The sequence below is a fragment of the Ruditapes philippinarum genome, unplaced genomic scaffold (genome assembly GCF_026571515.1).
Source record: "Ruditapes philippinarum isolate M1 unplaced genomic scaffold, ASM2657151v2 ctg1962_1_1_1_1, whole genome shotgun sequence".
Taxonomy (NCBI): domain Eukaryota; kingdom Metazoa; phylum Mollusca; class Bivalvia; order Venerida; family Veneridae; genus Ruditapes; species Ruditapes philippinarum.
In genome coordinates, this window is record NW_026861420.1 from 16,521 (window position 1) to 38,509 (window position 21,989).

At 31.2% G+C, this 21,989-nt stretch overlaps 3 protein-coding genes across 3 annotated transcripts; 1 reads left to right on the forward strand and 2 right to left on the reverse strand.

Moving 5' to 3' along the window:
* Positions 1-203: 203 nt before the first annotated feature.
* LOC132715562 (collagen alpha-5(VI) chain-like) lies at positions 204-6,313 on the reverse strand. The gene is made up of 8 exons (XM_060698573.1): positions 6,134-6,313; positions 5,628-5,779; positions 5,130-5,223; positions 3,413-3,535; positions 2,484-2,764; positions 2,115-2,283; positions 1,810-1,935; positions 204-1,621 (listed from the first exon to the last, which is right to left on the reverse strand). The coding sequence occupies exons 1-8, from the start codon at positions 6,192-6,194 to the stop codon at positions 1,017-1,019; spliced, it is 1,611 nt and encodes a 536-aa protein (XP_060554556.1). The 5' UTR covers positions 6,195-6,313; the 3' UTR covers positions 204-1,016.
* Positions 6,314-12,064: 5,751 nt separating this feature from the next.
* Positions 12,065-15,893, reverse strand: LOC132715570 (monocarboxylate transporter 13-like). Its single transcript, XM_060698581.1, has 4 exons — positions 15,160-15,893; positions 14,705-14,848; positions 13,581-14,351; positions 12,065-13,009 (listed from the first exon to the last, which is right to left on the reverse strand). Exons 1-4 carry the CDS (start codon positions 15,350-15,352, stop codon positions 12,741-12,743), a joined length of 1,377 nt encoding a protein of 458 aa, XP_060554564.1. The 5' UTR covers positions 15,353-15,893; the 3' UTR covers positions 12,065-12,740.
* A 3,982-nt stretch (positions 15,894-19,875) lies between these two features.
* LOC132715566 (uncharacterized) lies at positions 19,876-21,962 on the forward strand. The gene is made up of 2 exons (XM_060698576.1): positions 19,876-20,973; positions 21,405-21,962. The coding sequence occupies exons 1-2, from the start codon at positions 20,910-20,912 to the stop codon at positions 21,695-21,697; spliced, it is 357 nt and encodes a 118-aa protein (XP_060554559.1). The 5' UTR covers positions 19,876-20,909; the 3' UTR covers positions 21,698-21,962.
* Positions 21,963-21,989: the final 27 nt, after the last annotated feature.

A 21,989-nucleotide genomic window follows, 5' to 3' on the forward strand; every position in this document is an offset into this window, starting at 1 on the left:
CGTTAACACGGACAAAGAACCGCACGGCCCGCTTACAATATTTGGTAAAATATATAATAAATAAATAATTTGAAATAAATATTTAGATTAATAACTGTATGATTGATTATATATTAACCACCTCTCTTTAAGCAACAGCAAAAGTCTACGTTTTTAAAAGTCAGCTCTCGTTTATCAATAACAAAACATGAGGAAACTCAAGACAATTTGTATAAAATATAATCTGTCTACCAATATACATGGATATGAAAATTAGAGATTTAATAAATCAAGACATAACTTGTTTTTAGTGTCATTTTAAACTATAGGACGGAATTTTACACACAAAAAATCCAGATCGATTATTATCTCTAAGATATTGAAATAATCACAATCTGATGATAAATTACACGAGATTTGACTATCTATTTGCCCACGGGTTTGGATTATATTTCGATAAAAAAATCATGAGCAAACAAAACTTGTTATCAGTTATCTCCTAGTTTTTCATAAATTAGGTAATTGACAACAATTTCGGCAAAAGGAAGTATTTTTAGCAGTTTAAACATTTTACGTTACATTCTTTAATCTCTAGGAAAGCTATCTTAAATGATAAATGGGATATATTTAGCAAATAAAACATTAGGATTGAAAGTGGAAAACATATCAAACAGGATTAAATAAAAATATAAACATATCAACTTTGAAATATCTTAGAGTTCAAATGTTCATTTTCATTTTAAGTTATTGACTGGGAGTGAAACATAAATATAACATTTTACTGTTTAAAACGGTCGACTACATTTTTAAAGTAATTGATTTTACAAATATTGAAAACAATTAAGATTAAAAATTGATCAAGTTAGCCAATTTTATCTCAAAGGAAAACTGGATTTGTAGAAGTTTCTTTTCATTTCAAGCAAAATAATGAGCTTTGAAGTAAACCCTTCCATGATCAAATAATCATTAATTTAGATAAAATATTTACTGATACCAATAAGACCCACTTTGCACATCGTAAAGTACGACGTTGAGTTTCATACCCCTGTAAGATTACATTTGCTGTAAACAAATTCAGATTGCAAAACGTCTAGATTGTTCATTGGCAAGTCATGACTAGTAACAAAAACATTAAACCTATCAGTAACAAGCTTGATTAACCCGTTCATGCCAACGTCTTCTCCACTGCCAACGGCCATAATATTTACTCCGTCGGCTTCTAACTTAGATTTCTCACTTTCAAAGGTGCTTTCGCTGTTCACATGAGCTTTACCATTAGTGAAAATTAGGAGAAATTTCTTTGCAACCCTCATTGAAAATGTTTTGTTGAAAATTTTATCCCTGACATATGCAAACACGGTTTCAAGATGTAATTGTGCTTGATGTTCATCAGGCGACTTTGAGACCATGTTAACCTTACTTTTAATGACATTTTTGTTGAACGTTTCTCCCATATTCATTATACTTTTGATGTCATCAGAAAATGTGGCCACACTAACATGGTTACCAATAACGTTTAATTGGTTCATGGTGTCAATTATATGCATAATAGCGTCAACCATTAAAGTGAACTGTTCTGCTGTTATATAATAGGATGAATCTAAAAGGATAGCTACATCTGACGCCATACTTGTCTCACATTCTGAAAAGATTTATAAACTAAAATAAAAACATCAATCTTGTGAATGTCAAAATTGTATTTAAACTGCATGTTGTTTTACAAAAGCAAAACTATTATGTCAAAAAAATAAGATTATTTTGTTAGTCATTCAAGATAAGTTTTTTAGTTTAAAACATTTGTAAGTTTAAAACAAATTTAAAAATGCTTACCATCACACAACTGAACCAGCTGCCTGAGAATGGTGTACAAAGAGTTGAAATTTTTAACAGAGTAAACAAACGATGGATCGGAAGCAATGTCCAAAAGTTCTTGATGTAAAACTTCGTTTCCAATTCCTGAAATAAGATATTTAAAATTTGCATAATGCATACAAAAGCGAAGATAATTGTTTATATGAATTCTCGATAAGACTCATTTCAGACGATTATTTTTGTTGTGTGTGGTTTTTGGTTATTTTTATTTTTCAAAGCAGAAGTTAAGAAACATTTTTTATTTTTGCTTTATTTTTTCTTACCAATGGCTGCAATTGCATCGACATATTTTTTCAATTCACTAGCCTCGGCTCTAGTGTCGGCCCTGTTTATAGACATGCCGTCTGTAAGGACATAAACAAATCTCGCAGCTTTTGTACCATTTTTGCGTATTCCGATGCCATGACCAACCGTGAATACTTCTGTTCTAACCTAGTGAAATATTTATATCAATAGGAGAAAAATTACAAAGATATCTACATACAAAATTGTTAAGAAAAAATTAGGTGCGTATATTTTTATTGATTTGATTTGGGTGCATGATAATTAAGTTAAATTTCAATATTAGTATAATTATAAATGGTATCGATTTATTGAAATAATATAACAATTTCACTAAAATATCTATTTACCGCTTTCAGACCTTTGTCGGTACGCGTTGTCCCACGTTTATACTTGACTTTCATTATAGCGTCATGAAGTGAAACGTTGTCTTTATACTGGTTAAGATAAAACTCTACATGTGCATCAGATGAAAATGTTACTACACTAATTTGGAAGTCGTGTGGTCCAACAGGAACTTTACTGCTGAAATTTGCAACAAATTCTAACTGTTTCTTGAATTCTCCCTCTGTCATGCTTACTGATGAATCTAAAACAAAGACGACGTCTGCTGGAGTAGGGTGACAGATATCTGTAAAATATTGACATACATTGTTAAAATCAAGTAAAGTCAATATCTACCGCAATCTGATATCTGTTAAGAATGAACATAGACTATTAAATACAAAGACGACTTCTACAGGAGTAGAATGACAGATATTTGTAAAATATTGAAATAGATTATTGCAATACAAAAGACAACTTCTGCCGGAGTATGGTGACAGATATCTGTTAAATATTGAAATAGACTATTACAATACAAAAGACGACTTCTGACGGAATATGGTGACAAATATCTGTAAAATATAGAAATAGACTATAACAATAAAAAAGACAACTTCTGTCGGAGTAGGATAACAGATGTCTGTAAAATATAAGCATACATTTATACAATATTTTGTAAAGAGGAATTGACTCAGTAGGCATACATATTTTCAATTAAACTATATTTTTAACTGTTTATATATGTATTTGTCTACCGTTTAACGTCATTAGTGTACTTGAAGTTTATCTATCCGAAATACTTAGTATTTTATCCTTTTTTAACTGAATCAATTCCGACTTCTTTTTGATTTATTAAAATTCAATGTCATGAAAATTACAGTTGACATTTAAAAATGGTTTATATTCAAATGAAAGTTGACAAAGTTATTGTAAGTTTTTTTAAGTGTTTTCTTACTTGTGTCACACAAAACCCCATACATTCTTGGAGGACAAACACAATGGGATCCATTGACCCTATCTTCACAAGTAGCACCGTTCTGGCACGGGGAACGGGGTTGCACGGTGCATTCATTTATTTCTAAAAGTACAGCAGATATTTGTTCATTAGAAATTATTGCCTTTAATGATTAATTTATTTACCTAGTTTTAAAGATTCGTCATAATTATATAAAAATATAATGTTGATTTAAAAACGGAATACGGAAAATGAATAGGATACTAGTATTTTGTAAGTATAGTTGTTACAAATGAATTAAAATGAAACAGTATTTATGTAAAATAAAGTGTGTCTTATTAAACAATGAAATACACATTAGGACAGATATAAGAAAAGTTTGCTTTTTCAATTTCATTTTCATTATGCCTGAAATGTACGAGGGTTGTTAGGAAATATTGGCGAAAAATTGTCATAGAGCCATCATTTGAAATATTTTATATTAATATTCTCTCAACGTTAGTTTGCATGAAATAGTTATATGCACATGTCACTTGATTTGTTAAAATCTTCGAATAACCAATAAAACATTGTTTTCGTTTTAAGATCTACGTATATCACAATTTTAATAAAATGATATTAATGATATTTATTTTAAAAAATATGGCTTTCCGAAATAAGAAGCGTCACGAATGTCACATTATATGCGATATGGCTTAAAAAAAGATGTCAAGCATACACTTTTTTCTGAAATAAATATTATCATAAATGTAACATGTTTCTTAAAAAATAGTTCAGCATTCCGCCTGATCAGTTCTTTCCATGCATTATTATACTACTACGCAAGAAACGATATTTTCCCCTGATGTTAATTTTATTAATTGACGTCATATTTCATGTCATATGACGTGGTATGAGCATTACTTTTTATGCCTTGCGCAAATCGTGTAATATTGCCTTCGACTGTCCTATATGTATAATGGGGGAAAAATATGTGAAGTGTGTTAGAATATCAGTTATACAGGTTTCTGACGTGATTATAGAGAGAAAATACAAGTAGCCTAGATGAAATAGTTATGTCAGCCATGCTATTTAATGTCTTGTATATCATGTAAGCAATTTGTAAAATAGAAGATATTAAATGTGTGTAGGTTTAACACTAACTTTATTGAACGAGTAAATAAAATCATATGCAATAGTCTGAAGAGTATAACATTGTTTTATTCAGCGACTTCAATAAATTAAATATTGAATCTATACGAAGATAATATTATATTTGCTGCGTATTCAGTTTGCATTGATGCGTTTATAGTGTTACGCTTTAAAGCTATTTAAATACACTCCTGTGCCAAATCTATAATATGGCAAACATTTATTGACGACAAGTTCATATAAAGACCTAGCAAAATTAGACTGTTTTCAAAAGGCTCATGTAAATAAGATAACATAAGACATTAAACGCAATAAAAGGTATTTCAAACATAAAGTCATCATACATGTGTCATAGCGGTATCACTTTTGACTTATTTTTTTATTTTTGAGGCAATGACAATTAAAAAGAGAAATATGCCATTATGAAAACAACGCAGTAATTTATTATGTGCAAATGCGTAGGTAACCATCTTGTAGAAATATAATGTTACTTATGTGCTTCTTCACTGTATAAACTGCATCGATATACAAAATGTCAATCCGAATTCGAGAAATGTATTTTAATTAGAATATATAAACATTTTACCGATTTCGCAATATTGCCCTGTAAACCCTGGTCTGCATTTACATCCGCCATCATGTAAGCATGTACCGCTATTTTGGCAGGTTACCTCAGATATCTGAAACATCACTCATCTGATGATACGATATTCTTTCCCCAAAACTGTTAAATACTTAAATACATACATGTAAATTTGAAATGTGAATACCTTAAAAAACGTAATAAAACTTGTTTTACGAATCAACATACTATTGTTTTCTAATGTTATATCATTTAAACGAAACACCATAACGTTTTTTTACGAAATATTATAACCTTTAATGAAAAGTTATTTCGTTTTTAGGATCTATGATTACCTTTTTTGCGAATTAAAAAAAAAACGTTTTTAAAATAACATTTCTTTGCTTTTTACGGAAATAAAATCGTAATTTCGGAATATTATTACTTTCTATTAATTAAAACAGTTATACGGATGTTACTTTAGTGTCACCGTAGAATAAGTATAAAGGTGTAACTTATTACAAAACATGGAGGGATTTCTTTCCAGCATTCCTCAAAAACGCTTTCAGATCCTTTACAGCAATAGTTATTTGAAGGTCTCCTTCCACTCGACAAGAACGTATCAGCACTATGCTTTGGAAATGAGAAGTAACATTTGTCAGATGCCTCGTATCCTTGAAACAAAACTAACAAGCTGTAGACATATGTCTGTATTTCTATTTTTTATTAATTTTTTAATGTCTAATCAAATTGAACATCTGTATATTTAAATCACTACAAAACAAAACAACATTTAACAAAAATTTCGGTATTTTGTTGCAATTTTAAAACCTATTCCAGCTAAATAAAAAAAATCTAAAGAAAATTATCATACAATATATGCATTTAGAGAAATATGCAATACCATTTCGGTTCCACAACAATGATCACCATAATCACTGACAAAGCTCTGAAAAAAGCGAAATTATTTTAAACACACAATCGGAAATGTCTTAATTAAGGTATTTCTATAAAATTGAAAGACTAACCTTCTAATTGTGAAAATATAAATAACAATATAGTCCAAAACATGGCTGTGACTATTTCCATTTTGATTTAGAGCAATCTTCAGGAAGTCGATAGTTTTTATCTTTCAAGAGGTCATACGCAACGCACAATTGATATAACCTAATGACTGCATAGTTTACAATGATAGATCGACATTTTTTAAACATTCGATTTATCTTCGACCTATTAATCTTTGTGCTCTACAAGTATTGATCAGTGCGTGTATTTAAACAGATAACAAATACGTGATTGAAATTAAAGAGTTCACCATACTGGAGGAGCATTATAGAGGTCGGTAGGGCAAGACTTAAAGGTCCATTTTGCTTAGGAGTTCTGTTATTTTAATTTCTCAAAAGTCTTTTCATTTTTGGTAACCTTTTATAGTTTCTAACAAGTTACTCGTTGGCTACAATGTTATTACCTAAATCATCTTTTGCTTCTGTTGCTTTTTGGAAATAAGTACATTTATAGTAATTTAGTATTTTGTATTGAAGTCAAAATACTACTTTGTTAGTGGAAAGAAGTAACACTTAATGACAAATAATTTCACATACATATAACGTTACTTTCTGCATGTGATACTCTTAAATTATTATTTAAACATTATACAACTAATATTTGCTGTTTTTCATTTGTTTTTGAAGCATTGTGTTTCTTGAATGAGAAGTTGAGGAAACCCTTATCTGGACGTCGATAAACATGTCACAGATTCTAAACGAAACATTTAAGAAAACGATGCGCAAAACGTAAAGGTGATAGCAAGACATACAGCAAGGACTGCAGGGACTTTGCCTTCAAAGATGGTTTCAACTAATGGAGAGTTTTAACCAATTAAAGATGTCATTAATTTCTTCCTTATCCTTGCCTTATTCCGCCTCCTGTTCTGGGAAGACATGTAAGTTTGTCTGACTATTATAATGTACATCATGCAGAAGAAACTTAAACCTGCATGTTTGATGGATCAATTAACAGTTTGAGTTAAAAAGCCTTGTTTTTTGTCTTTCTTTTTCTCTTTAAGATTGACAAGTTACTTATTCAACTAATATTGAGAAGGAATTTCTAAACCTCATTGCTTTTATTCAAACTAATGTACCTACAATTTTCATTAAGCCTATTAATATTTAACAAATGAACGAACGTATCTATGCAGCAATTATAAAATTCTCTTAATCTAATTTCTAGTTAATTCATGCTGTCACTATTGTTACGTCACCTTTTCAGTTCTATCACAAAAATGGTTAATTCTATAGATTAAGAAACTTTGCTTTAGATACAATCGTTAAGCTTACTCGATAAGGTGCTGTTTTTTTATTCATTAATATCTGCATCATGTTGGAAAATCCGTGTTTCGTAACGGTTTTCCGAAAATGATTTGAAAAAAGGGAAAGATAATAGATTATTTATCTATTAACAAATGTCAAACCGTCAAGAGTAGTGAGATTGTGATAACACTTAAATTTTGTGTAAGTGGCTTTTTGTATTTTTCCTTTTAAATCTAATGATTAAAATAAAATATTTCAAAGATGTTCACATATTTTCTGTCATATTATGTACATAGACTTGTCATTATTATTCTAACTGTCATACACTTGGATAATATTATGTCTCTGGTAACCTTATGACTATGTGTCTCTTAGTCCTTCATATTATTTTTCCGTCAGTTAGCGGTTTCGTTCGAAATCTATGGATTCATTTAAGAAGCATATTTATGATACTTAATTCAAATGTAAAGTACCATATGCGTTTGCCACATATGACTTGAGGCAAAGTCACTATTGTATATCAAAGGTTAGAGCTATATGTACTGTTCGTTTCTATTCCATGTATCAGTTAGATGGTATAATTTATCAAACATAATAAATATTCGTCAAGAACGCTTACTTCTTGAAGATTTCGCTTACTAGATCTCAACAAATTGAATGTCATATTAGTTTTCTTTCTGCATCTGCGACCCACCATTTGTTATTTGTTGTGATTTATCAGATATATCAATATTTGACCAACTTATTGTATATTATATTTGTGTTATTTAATTCAAAATAGCGTAATTCTTAACACTTAACTTGTCATAACTATATAATCATGTCTTTGAAATAATAAAATAAACGTTTTAGTGGTTCAGCTTTTATATTGCAATTCTATAACACTTCCTTTGAATGTAATTATATTACCAGACACATTTATCTGCTTATCTTGCAAGGGGTTTTAAGTCCTTTATCGAGATGGAATGAACACATATGCAACGCTCCTTCGACTGCCAAGAAGGGATCTTGCACATAGACTTTCTGGAGAGCACAGTATTGCTAATTATTTTACTTTAACATATTTTGTTTATTTATCTATATACATACATGCATGTTGTTATCATGTACGTAATGTAGTTTATCAGTTAGTTTTAAAAGTTTTTCACAGCTTGTGTTATCATATGTAGATATACCCGACTTTATAAATATTAAGTATTGCTTGACGTGACTAGTTCTTCTCTTTCTTTTTTGTCTAAAATGTCATTTTCGTGGTGATATACCTTCTTTAAATACCTAGTGTAAGGACTGGTGCACCTAAAACTGCTGAAATAGTGATTATGAATTGCTTATGAATGTCCAATGGTGGTTCCGTTATCGTTCTATTATCGCCCCTTCTTTTTATTCGAATTCCCTCTCTCGCTTTAGTGTCAGTTTCTATAATGCACCACCCGCCGTGTTAAGATTCCTATTTCAGGTTTTCATTTCTTTCTGATTGCCCTATAAGAAGTGTTTAAATCTTACTCTTTTCCTGTTTTTGCCCTGCTTAGTTTCTTATAGAGGCTGTTCTTTGTATCATTCTAGTGTGCCACCTGTTTGACTGAACATTATTTCGTCTGTGAACGTTCCTTTCCTTTCTTATTCTCCATCTCGTATTACTTGTGTTATGGCAGGATTTTTACTTTACTTTCAGGTACAAAAAATGGCAAACAGATGTTGCTCTGCGTTTCTGTGGCTTTTTGGAGTAGGTCTTTTTGTTACAAGTGTTGTATTTGACTGGATTAACTTCGTCGAACTACGTAAAAACGATGAAGAAATTGAATCAACGGGGAAAAAGCCCTGCGACTTTGCCCTAAATAAATATCATTGGATTTTCATGGCATCTGTGATAAGTAAAATGTTCTTCGGCATTCTAGAGTATATATTTAGTGCACTTTCATTGTGTGAACAAAATGATGACAACAGTATGATGGACACCATTTCCTTGTTTTTCAACGTGATAACAACCATTTGCCAAGCTCTAGATTTACTGCTGTTAGTTCTGTTTTCATATTATTGCCTAGCTGATGACCAGATACACCACGTCAAAGCATTTATCAGTGATGCAAAAGATGATTTCCTTGCAGGTGTATTAGGAACAGCTGGTATTATTTTCAATCTAGCGATCAAAAAGAACATTTTGACTGTGTTTAAATCCATATGCTGCTCAAATCATTCCGGTAAATGTCACAAAAGGTTATCATGTACATCTTTGTTCTTTGTACTTGTTTGTATAGGGCTAGCAATTGCTTTACTTCTTAAAATCCTTTAAATTTTCACTTTCATGTAGTTTTGACGACCTGTACATCTTTGTTTTTTGTATGTGTTTGTATAGGCCTACCGATTGCTTTGCTTCTTAAAATCCTTTAAATTTTCACTTTCATGTACTTTTGACGACCTGTACATCTTTGTTTTTTTGTATGTGTTTGTTCAAGGCTAGAAACTGCTCTGCGTCCTAAAATACTTTGAATTCTTACTTTTATGTAGTAATTAACGTCATGTACATATTTGTTTATCGTGTTTATTTATAAAGTGCAAACAATTGCTTTTGATTCTTAAAAAAATGCTTTGAATTTTTACTGTTCATGTAGCTTTAACATTTACGTTTTCATTAGAATTGTAATTTGATCCTTAAAAGTGTACTTGATGAACATTATCAGAAAAAAAATAAAATCTGTCATTGTTTGTGTAAAATATAGTATAAATTTCTAAAATGCCAGGAAGTTTTTAAATGTGCTAAATATTTTATCTAATGTTATTCTTTTATTATCTTAATACCCCAATCGAGTTTACAAGGTAATAAAAACATTTTTACCAAACAACGTAACATTCAGGCAAGTCTACGTCTTCAAGACGTACATGCTGTTATGTCATTACTGTTGTTTTGTTGTTAAAGATATTTTACAAAAGATTAAAACATTAAGATGTATCAAATATGAAATTGATGAAGGGTTGAAAAAACTTTTGACATTGACATGAGTGATAAATCTCATAAATTATTTTAATGATTTTACAGGATTTCTTTTGAATAAGTTTTATTGATTTATTCATATAGCATCGGATAATGTTTTCTGTGGTATCTTTTAATAACCTTATAGAAAGATTTATCATACGATGTTCACTTCTAATAACATGTCGAAATATTTATTTCTTTAAGTATTAGTGCATGACAAATGGGACTGCATAGTTGTCGTCCTACTTTGTTGATCTTTCCTTACATTTTGTTATAAATAGAAAAAAAACGTGCAAGCGTTTAAACACATTTAAATCAGTTAATGTAATCATTTTCATAAGACAGAAAAATTGACCTGGACTGTTATACTTGGTCTTCCGTCCGTCCGATCGTCCGTCTGGTAACAGTTTTCGTATCTGTTCTGACAATTTAAACTAGTGGTCAGAAATGTTAAATATAATGAGACGATGTGTAGAGTGCAAGTTTGACTTTCATCAGGTCAAGGTCACACTTAGTAATTTTAAATGAATTTCAAAATTTCGTGCCCGCTTTGCATCTTTTGAAGCGATAGAAAAAGATTAAAACTTGTTTGGGTTTTTTTTAATCAAAATTGGCACAGAGGAATACGCATTTAAGTTTCAATGTGTGAAACCACAATGCCTTTTTTGAGTTTTGATATTTAGCATGTATCATTGCATTAATGCCCTTTACAAAACTGATATGAATCGTGTCCCTTATTTCAATATTGACACCGGCCCAGGGTTCACTTGATTGATTTAGACCTAACGAACACTTTGAGACATATTGTGTGAAAGTACGATTATTTGGCATAGATATCCTTTTGTTTGCCACAAAAATAACTGGTATTAATCATGTCCTCAGGCCTCATTTGTCTCTTAGGTAATATACTTTTGAATAGGAAAGTGAACATGGTCATTGAACTGGTAAAAATCAAAATAATATAACTTGATATTTTTGCCATAATTGTGTTCAATTTTGTATTTTAATATGACACAAAAAGTCAATAATCCACTCGATGAAGGGAATTTGATAATGTGTAATCAACAGTTTTCGACATTATCAATTATTGGTCTACAACAATTACCTAAGTCAATCTTTTTAAAAATATATATAACTAATTTAAATCTGCTTGCCAGTGATGAAAAGCGTAAGTCACTAACTTAAAGGACAATTATTCTTCAAAATATGTTATACATACGAATGTTAAATAATGGAAAAATTATGTTTACATAGATAATGCGCAGTTATGAACCATATTTCATAGTTAAACATTCACTTTGATGAATGTTTTAAATAAAACAGAGAGTCATATAGAATGAATCAGTCATAAAAGACTGCAAATTTTAACTATAATAAGTGTTAAATCAAACAGCTTCCTAATATGTATAAACATAACAAAATTAACAAGGCATCTTTTAGATATTTGTTTCTTTGTTGGTGTGTAATACAAAATGCAATCAACAAAATAAAAACAACAGCGACAACAATTGCACTCAAAGTGAAAGTGAAACCAAACAAACAAGGCAGACAAACTGTGCTGGAGACATGCATTACTAGTTTTGACTACATTGACATCGTCAGAAATAAAAAAAAAAACAAAAAAAAAAAACGTTTACAACGTTAGACACAAAAGATAGTTTAAGATGTTACTTGAACATTTTTAATTTATCAAAAGACAGGCACATTTATTTTCTGTAACAATATTAAAACCATAGTCTATAAACGTTTACGTCATTATTAAATAATATATACTCTATCCGTCATCAATTAAAATATAAAAAAATGTTGTATCGTGGTACAAGCTTTAATAAAATAGTACATGTATAAAGTGTCATTAAAACTTGACTGATTTTTTCAAAAAAGAAGTCTTTCCAATACATGAAAAAAATATAGTGAAAGATCACTGAGGGTAATATACAGAAACAGGAGCAATACAAGTGATATTCAACATTCATCTGAAATTAACACATTTAAATAACTAAAACATGAAAAATTCTGTCAATTATTATGGTATTCATACTTACATAAGAAATACTTTTATATAATAAAAGATGTACGAGATCTATAGGAGATCTTTAAAACAATATAAAATAGGGAAACTGAAACTTCTTGTTGAAAATTTAAAAAAGCAAACTGTGACCTTAATTTACCACCAGATTTACTGGTTCATTCTAAAAGTTAAATCTAAATGATAATCTTTTAAGGAAAGTGACACGTTTCACAGGTTATCCTTTGTAGGTCTTGCATATTACACGTTATATGAATTCCATTCTATTTATAACTGTTATCATCTCGGCCTCCAATCTACCTACATATATCACTCTTTTCACACTCTTATAACATTCTGTCACACTCTTCGTCGCCAAGAGAAGGTTTAAATGTCGGTTTGAGTGCCCCATTAGCAGCATACAGTCCATTAGCCTGTTCCTTGTCATTGGATATATTCATCTCATAAACAGTGTTGAAATTCTTATTATTTTCCCGTCTGTCTCGACGTCTATGGCTTAACAGAGGCAGAAACATAAGAAAAGATGCCACCGTCATACATATGCCCGAGAGATAAAAAGAAAAAGTGTACTTTCCCGTGATGGTGAGTAGGACCCCTACAAGTCAAATAAAAATATTTTGTTAGAAATTGTAACAAAATAGCTCAAAAAGGAAGCCCCTAAACGACTTGACTCGATTCGAAGAAGTGGTTGACGGTGGTGATAATTGCAAGCTTCCATCCGAGCCTCCTGGCACGGACTTAAGCAAAATTCAACACTTTAAAAATGGAATGGTAAAAGTTTGAATTTATAAACTTCCGCTGCATATGTATCCATACGGCGGTAATCATTAAGCATTCAATGGATCACGTTCATGCCATTTCATACACGACTTGTAAATAAATACTATTGATGTGTGCTTACTTTATTTGTATAAATTTTTCATGACGGAAAATCAAAAACAATGCTGTCTGTTTTTAGAGCTCTTTATCTGCTCTTTATGAAATTTGAAGTTACAATATAATTATGTATTTACTACTTCGTTTGATATATTTAAAGAAACAATTTTATGGCGCATCTGAATTATGACTTACAATACAATGGTTTTATCCATGTATTGGTGATGTTTGTAACCGTAAACGCGGTATATTGCAACTCGTACACAAAGGAACAAGGGTTTAATATATACCTGCCAATGGACCTCCGATAAGATTTCCAGCCGCTTTAAATGGAAGTGATAATCCAACGCCATCAGCGAACCTGTCGTATCCCACTATTTTAAAGATGACAGCCTGGAGTAGTGCTCCAGTAACAGAGTAGAAAAATCCAACAAGTCCCGATAGTGTTAGCATCCCTGTCTCAGTCAGTAATACTGGAATAAGAAATATACACACTCCTGTTGCCGTAAGGGAGAACGTATATAATGTAGTTTCGTCCAATCTTGGATGTTGGCCTAATAAACTGTATACAATTTTCCCCACAAACGTAGTTACACCAAACACCATCAACACAGTTCCAAACGTCTGTTCAGTAAACCCAACTTCTTTTGAGTAAGATGGCAAATGCAAAATGAAAATACCTAAACTTAAATTAGTAAATATATTACTTGAACAAAATGATACAAAAGATAATTTTCTAAACAAAGATAAATTTACATTTTCTTTCTTTTTAACTGTATTAGATTGTATTTCTTTAACTTCATTAATCATTGATACTTTTCCTGACTTCAGTGGAAACATGGCAGTAGAACATGTGCAAAGATTAAAAGACAACGCCCCTAAAATGAAGAGCATTCCTCTCCAACTGTAGTTTTCCTGCAAATTGTTCATTAGTTGTGTATAAACAATAAGTCCTATATTATGTCCCGTCGATGCTATCCCTGTTGCTATGGTCTTGTATTTGTCAAAGTATATATTCATCACAGCCATGCAAGCTATATAGTTTAAACCCAGACCGAAACCTGGAAAATATAAAATGTCATACAAAATATTTACACAACTATATGAGACCTCTCCATTTTTATAATCGCATGCCAATCATTCGTGAGTGTGAATTGTCGCACCAAAGTTATCTTTTACCTTTTCATTTATCGGCCTTCGTAAAATAAATAGAAAATTAAAATTGATATGCCAAAAAGTTTTGAAGTTTAGAACGACAAACGGGAAAAAGTCGTGTTGTTGCGATATTTGAATATTCGCGCGGTAACAAATAATAGTAGCAGAAATATGTTATACAATTTGTAGTATAATTGTTCAGCTGATCTGAATATCCGGGTCTTAAAATAAGAAATAAGATGTGATACACATATAATACCTGTGAGTAACCCATGAGTGAAGAACAGATATTCAATACTTTCAGCAAAGAATCCGAGAATTAATCCTGCTGCTGCCATGATACCACCAATAAAAGCACACTTCCGACATCCAAATCTATTTGTGATAACACTCCCAAAAGGACCTAAAAAGGAATAAGTTTGTGTATAATTAAAAACGAATAGCCAATTGTTTGAATAAAGATGTACAAATAGACTTACATTGCATTTTATTTGTTCCTGTCGTTTATTTTCGTCAATATTGACGGTCATAAGAGAATTTCCTAGCTAAACTGATTGAGAAGGACCTCAGTTACCGTTGTTTTTTTTTTGTATTATTTCCGGCAAAACGGGTATTTGATTCGATACAATCATATAGAATATGGTGAACTGGCCGACGAGATTTGACCAAAAATGTATTGAAATTGGCTAAAAGAACAAGTAAACATAATCTTACATGCAAAATACCACATTGTCATCGGTAGAGAGCACAGCCATGAGATTACCACGGGGTCGGAATTAAGCGCTTCTTTAAAAATAACATAGAATATTCCGCTTGAAAATATAACACCACCTAGAATTGTCTGACAGCATATTACACTCAATAATATGCACCAAGCCCATCCTCCATCCTTTCGTATGGCTATCATTGTTCACAATACAAAGTTCCTTTTAAACTATAAAGTACAACTTTCTGGTATCCAAAATTCCTTCTCTTTATTTACATCTAGTTATATTGAAATAATTTTTTATCCTTTGTTAAATCTTATTTTTTTTCCTGCTTCATTTCAAAGGGTATGTAACAAGTGTCGGGGAATTTCTCCATTATTATGTAATTATACATTTTATAAATAAGTGTCCTTGTCGGAATATTACAATCATGGTATATTTGAATGTCTCTAAACAAATAAAATGTACTTAGTGCATCAGATAGCGATTAAAGCGACTTAAGAATGTACTAGTACCTCATCCATGTGGTAAATTTACAGCTGATATCAATTACATACAAATATAGTTTGCCGTGGCTATTGTAGTTTAATAAGATGAAGAAGACAATGAACTCATGGTTTTGTTTTTCTTTTTCCTTTGTATGATGTTATGATAATATTGTTATACATGTAATTCAACACTATTGAGCCCACATGACCAGCCCACGTGGCCAAGATGTAGATATTGATGATATATGCTAATCTGTTGCTTTCTCAACACTGATGCCTTAAAATAAATAACAAAGATTTTTTTTATTCCATTTTCATGGCTGGGTTTAAGTCACACCGACACAGTAAAATGTAATTTGGCGACTTTCTAGCTTGGCTGTCAGAGAAGGACAGCAGGTGCTCCCTCCCTGCATTATATGATATCACAATCAAGCATCTTAGAAGAACAGTCTAAAGGAATCCAAAGTACCTGGCAGGATATGAACCGCCAGCGGGGAAGGCAAGGGCAAGAAAATCGTTAATCATCTTAATTACTTACTATGTAAAATGAGTTCAACTGCCTTTTGTTTTTTAAAATGTCAAAGATATATGTGCGTTTTCTTTATGTCCAGTTCAATTAAATACAATTAAAGGACATACCCCATTTTAGTGATACCTATTTAGGTACAATCGATTACCATATAAAACAGAAAATGGAAATTAACAACTGAAAGTATACCGGATTTTGATGCAGTACTTAATACTGCAATCGTTTACATTCGGACATTGATGGTTTAGTGATATGAATGATATTGAAGCCGGTGCACGAGTGCAGGAGAGATCTTTCATCTTTATTGTGCCCCCATGTTAGTGGCGGGCATTTAGATTTACCCTTGTCCGTCCGTCCGTCCGTTCACTTTTGTGTCGCACGTAACTCAAAAAGTATTTGACCTAGAGTCATGAAACTTTACAGGAATGTTGATCGGCATGTGTAGTTGTGCACCTGGGTATTTTCGTCTAGATATTTTTAGTATTTTCAGAGTTATTGCCCTTGACTTAGTAAAATTTTGCAATTTTCAACTTGTGTCGCATGTAACTCAAAAAGTATTTGACCTAAAGTCATGAAACTTTACATGAATGTTGATCAGCATGTGTTGTTGTGCACCTGGGTATTTTCGTCTGGATATTTTTAGTATTTTCAGAGTTATTGCCCTTGACTTAGTAAAATTTTGCAATTTTCAACTTGTGTCGCATGTAACTCAAAAATATTTGACCTAGAGTCATGAAACTTTACAGGAATGTTGATCAGCATGTGTAGTTGTGCACCTGGGTATTTTCGTGTGGATATTTTTAGTATTTTCAGAATTATTGCCCTTGACTTAGTAAAATTTTGCAATTTTCAACTTGTGTCGCACGTAACTCAAAAGGTATTTGACCTAGTGTCATGAAACTTTACAGGAATGTTGATCAGCATGTGTAGTTGTGCACCTGGGTATTTTCGTCTGGATATTTTTAGTATTTTCAGAGTTATTGCCCTTGACTTAGTAAAATTTTGCAATTTTCAACATGTGTCGCACGTAACTTAAAAAGTATTTGACCTAGAGTCATGTAACTTTACAGGAATATTGATCAGCATGTGCAGTTGTGCACCAGGTATTTTCGTCTGGATTTATTTAGAATTTTTAGAGTTATTGCCCTTCACTTAGAAAATTTTTGCAATTTTCAACTTGTGTCGCAAGTTACTCAAAAAGGATTTGACATAGTCATTAAACCTTATGGGCAGGTTGCTCAGCATATTTAGATTTGCACCTGGGGTTTCGCTTGTGGATTTATCCAGTATTTGTAGAGTTATTTCCCTTGACTTAGTAAAAAGATTGACAGAACAGTGGCGCGGTGGGGGCACCCGTGTCCTATGGACACATTTCTAGTTTTTATCTCATCACACTTAGTGTACTATTTTAACCTTTAAATTTGTATAATTATATATCAGCTCTTTAAAGAGAATTTAATAACGACCGCTTCAAGGTGACAAATAGCGTAGTCACCATTCAACATTTTAATTAGTTTAATGTGGTATGTAGATTATTATATCTTTACTGTATATCGGCGTTTACCTTTGTATTATCGCATGGTTTGGAACTTTTCCTTTGTTCTTACTAACCCATTATACTCAGTACGCTTCAATGAGCATTTGAAAACTGTATTGATATATAACAGTACAGTTTTTTCATTGATTCATATAGGAAAAAATCTGGACTGTTATGTAATAGTTACCGTACGAGGAATAGGTCTGCATAGTATTTACAGACCCGGGTGGCGATTTGAAGAACGAGAGAGCGTAGCTATCTTACCTACATGCTCTTTTGTTTTTCTATCCATACATCAGTTTTTAACTCAGTATTTATTAATATTACTCACAAGAAACAAATTATTTATGTACTTTATCATGTTTGAGAAAGCATCCCAAAGTCAAGCAAAGATACCATCCGCTACGCTCTTGTAATTCATTCGTTCACAAATCAGGGGATATTTGAATATTATCGTGATTTTCGTGGGGTTTCATTATGTATAACAAGGTCAGGTAATGTACTTGTTGAGTTTAGTCACAGAAAATGAAAACAGAACTTGTCGAGTAGGGAAAGGTAAGATCATTGTTTTGATATATGGATACATAACATATTAATAATATAAACAAATATTGAGGTAGATAAAAGTGTTTACTAATCATAAAAACGGAACAATAATATAATTTCAACGCAATACTGGTATATTACAAAGTGACACGTTAAACATATATTATAATCACAATGGTCAATTAATGCTTTTACCTATACTAATTTCTACATATCCCCTGTATAATAAATACTCGTACATAAGATATATATGGAAATCAGTATGCGTTGTAGAAATGTTTTCAATCAATACAACAATTATCCGTTGTATAAACATGATATTATGTTATTCAATGGAAAAAAGGTTCATTTTTGTTAAAGTAAGTTTATAATGACATATCAGTACTAAACACTAATTTGAGAAAAGAACAATTAAAATCAGTGAACATTTTATTTATTTATTTATTTATTTTTGCAATTCCGTTATATACCAATATATGCTATTTTGAGCAAATTTAAACAGAATAATATTTTGCAGTTTATAAATTACGCAGTATTGTTAACTAAGACATAAATAATTCGTGTATAAAAGTGACATGTTTTTATAATTGTTACACACCTTGTTTTTTGATATATCATTAATTGTGCAGAGCATTTTCATACCACAAGTTCACATGCAAAGTATTAATTTGGATTTAATACCAATAAAGTAAAGGTCATATTCTTCTATTAAGTTTCTAACAAAAATCTGATAAATACTGTTTAAACAGCATGACATGTATTTTAACTAATATTTTATATTTATATAAAAACTACAGATGCAATAAAAATGATCATACCTTTTTATAGATGTCCTTTTTTATACAGCTAACGCCGTTTTTATCTTAAATCAAATTATGCTGACACAATACCAAATGATTCTACAACCTTAAAACGATATGTCCGGTATTTGAATACTACAATATGCACTTTCCACATGCTAGTAATATTAACGTATAGAGTTATTATAAACCTTTTTATACACAATATGTCAGTTCTGACCTATTAACTACAAGGTTGAAATAAATCTAGATAGACGTGTTTGTATAGACAAGACTGTCCTACCCCTTTTAACCTTTCAGTTAGTAACTTAAAACTGAAACATGATACATTGTTCATTGCTCGTACATAAAGTGTATCCGAAATCTTATATACTTATTCAATTAATATACACTTTATCCCTTGGATACCTTTTGCCTTGAATGAATAAATCTTTTCTAACTTATTTAAGATAAAAAAAAACAATAAATCAATTATTTGAAAGTATTTCATTAACATATTTTATTTCTTAGAATATATAATATACATGTTACAGTTTACAATCTATACAAAGCATTACAAATAACCTCTCAAGACATGTTTAGAATGGAAAACAAAGTCTTTTTAATCATGACTTAACGTAAAGTGGTGTAAGTAAAATATAATGTATTTGATATAACGTTTCATCGTTAAAATATGATTAGATCTAAATTATAAGTTGGCTTGTTCTTTCTTTTTCATTACAACAAATAGTGCCGAAAACACTATATTGTATGTTGTTTATCTTAATAATATGATTGGATTCATGTTTTTTTTTTATCTAGAATCAGCTTTCAAATGGTATGGTCAAGCAGTGAGCGTTAAAGCTTGAATGCCCTCAATTGAATATTGTTCTCCGTCAACCTGTTTGAAGTGGAACTTCTGCAACAAGTTTGCAAATATCAGAAACAACTCCATCCTTGCCAAAGGTTCTCCGATACACAATCTGGGTCCTGCAAGAATAGATATTTCCTGAGAGATGGAAGCGTCTGACAAAAAACTACATCTCCGATTTAGCTCACAGGATTATATAAAAGTTAATTTAATTTTATGTTTGATCAACTTGTTATTTCAGCGACAATGTTCATGGTTATTTGAAATTATTAAGGCCTTACTAGGAGAGAATGACAACTAAAGAACCATTTTGTATGAGTATCCTTTGATACTTAGTTGTGATATGTATCTCAAATGACTAACACAGCACATTTCTGATTATACTGTCATTTCTTATACTATAAGTTAAAGCAAATGGAATGTATGCCAATCCTAGCACTTATTAATGACATACATATTTTCATTTCCAGCATCTTCATTCTGTTATGATTTAGTCGGTAATCAAAAGACTAATGTTATACTAGTAGCTTTCAGAATAAGATTTGCTCGAGGTCGCTAATAGTTGTATATGTCAACACAAACTCCTAAAACAATCGGTATAGAAATTGTGCCGAAAATAGGAGCGTAAATTCATTTTCTTTACAATAAATAAAAAAATAAAGACAACTAGGAATGTGACTGTAGGACACGTATTATGTCCCAATTTGACAATAGTTCAGATCTTTTTATTTCTTACATCTATGCGTGTATGTCCCACTATTTTGCCATCTGGCCAATGTGACGAACTGATAGGTGCAAATTGATAAACACCTACGCGCGTACGTAAAGGAGATATAACAACACTCATATCTGTAAATGATTCGCACTAGGCCACACAACTGCTGACATGACGCTCTTCAATACATCATGTGACATTAAATATATACTCGTTTATATTATGATTATATCATTTAAATTTGTCAACTTGCATTAATATTTTAAAAAAGTGGGATACGACAGGTTCGCTGATGGCGTTTGGTTTATCTATTCCATTTAAAGCAATCGGAAATTTAATCGGGGGACCATTAGCAGGTACATTTAACTGTTGCTCCATCGTCGCCTTTTGCACGAGTTATATTTGTCTTTGTGAGATAGTGCACTTCAAAAAGGATAAAACATTTTCTGTCATTGATTATACTGCACTAATTTATCATGTCCCTTTATATTTTAATACAACACAAATCTTGCTGACGTTGTAGATTTTTTAAACTTTTAAAGTAAGAATTGAAAGAAGTAAACTTTTTATATTATGCATGCACGACTATATGTGACTGGAGATGGAATGGGACAGAACTATTAAGAATGTATGTAAACTTGCGGTAACTGCCTTGCAACGAAATATAACTGGCCGAGATTGGTAGTAATGAGCAAAACAATTTTGATGCAAGAGCATCCACGCGGCGATGAAGATAAGCCATTATCGCATGTTTTTAAAGTCATAACAAATTACTTTTGTCTTTCAGGAGTTTTACTTACCATCACGGGGAAATACACTTTTACATTTTATCTCTCGGGGATATGCATGACAATTGCATCATTTCTAATGTTTCTGTCTCTGCTAAATCATAGACGTCAAAACAAATGGAAGAAGAACAGGAATTTTAATACTATTTATGAGATGAATGTATCTTATAGCAAGAAACATGTAAATGAAGATAAAGTTGCAGATAGAATGGATGTAACGATATGTAAAGACAACATTGATGCTAAAGAATGTATAAGAACATTGTTAGATAGTGGGAAGAATGATCTCTAGGTAATCATTTACAGGGTGAAGTGATTGCGGTAAAACAAGGAGGAATTCAAGTTAGCTGTGATATATAAGTTTCACATTTTATGAGTAACCATAAATTAGTTCATATTGTAATGTTTATACATAAATGTATTTAATTTCAGAAACTAAAAGTTCCTTTCGCTTTCTTAAACTACGCAGACCGATGCTGAAGGGTTTATTTTTATTGAACATACCCACCAAATGAGTCTTGTTTCTTCTCCTGGTAAACATGCATGGTTTCCCCGAAATCAAATTGTTCACTCGACAATATTTT

Excerpts from the sequence above, each read along its gene's own strand:
- LOC132715562 (XM_060698573.1), bottom strand. The coding sequence starts at position 6,194 with ATGGAAATAGTCACAGCCATGTTTTGGACTATATTGTTATTTATATTT. Across the intron at positions 5,780-6,133 it reads TATATTTTCACAATTAGAAG|GATACGAGGCATCTGACAAA; the intron begins GTTAGTCTTTCA and ends TTTTGTTTCAAG. Across the intron at positions 1,936-2,114 it reads CGATGCAATTGCAGCCATTG|GAATTGGAAACGAAGTTTTA; the intron begins GTAAGAAAAAAT and ends ATCTTATTTCAG.
- LOC132715570 (XM_060698581.1), bottom strand. The coding sequence starts at position 15,352 with ATGATAGCCATACGAAAGGATGGAGGATGGGCTTGGTGCATATTATTG. Across the intron at positions 14,849-15,159 it reads GACAATGTGGTATTTTGCAT|GTCCTTTTGGGAGTGTTATC; the intron begins GTAAGATTATGT and ends ATTCCTTTTTAG. Across the intron at positions 14,352-14,704 it reads CACTCATGGGTTACTCACAG|GTTTCGGTCTGGGTTTAAAC; the intron begins GTATTATATGTG and ends TATATTTTCCAG.
- LOC132715566 (XM_060698576.1), top strand. The coding sequence starts at position 20,910 with ATGGCGTTTGGTTTATCTATTCCATTTAAAGCAATCGGAAATTTAATC. Across the intron at positions 20,974-21,404 it reads AATCGGGGGACCATTAGCAG|GAGTTTTACTTACCATCACG; the intron begins GTACATTTAACT and ends TTTGTCTTTCAG.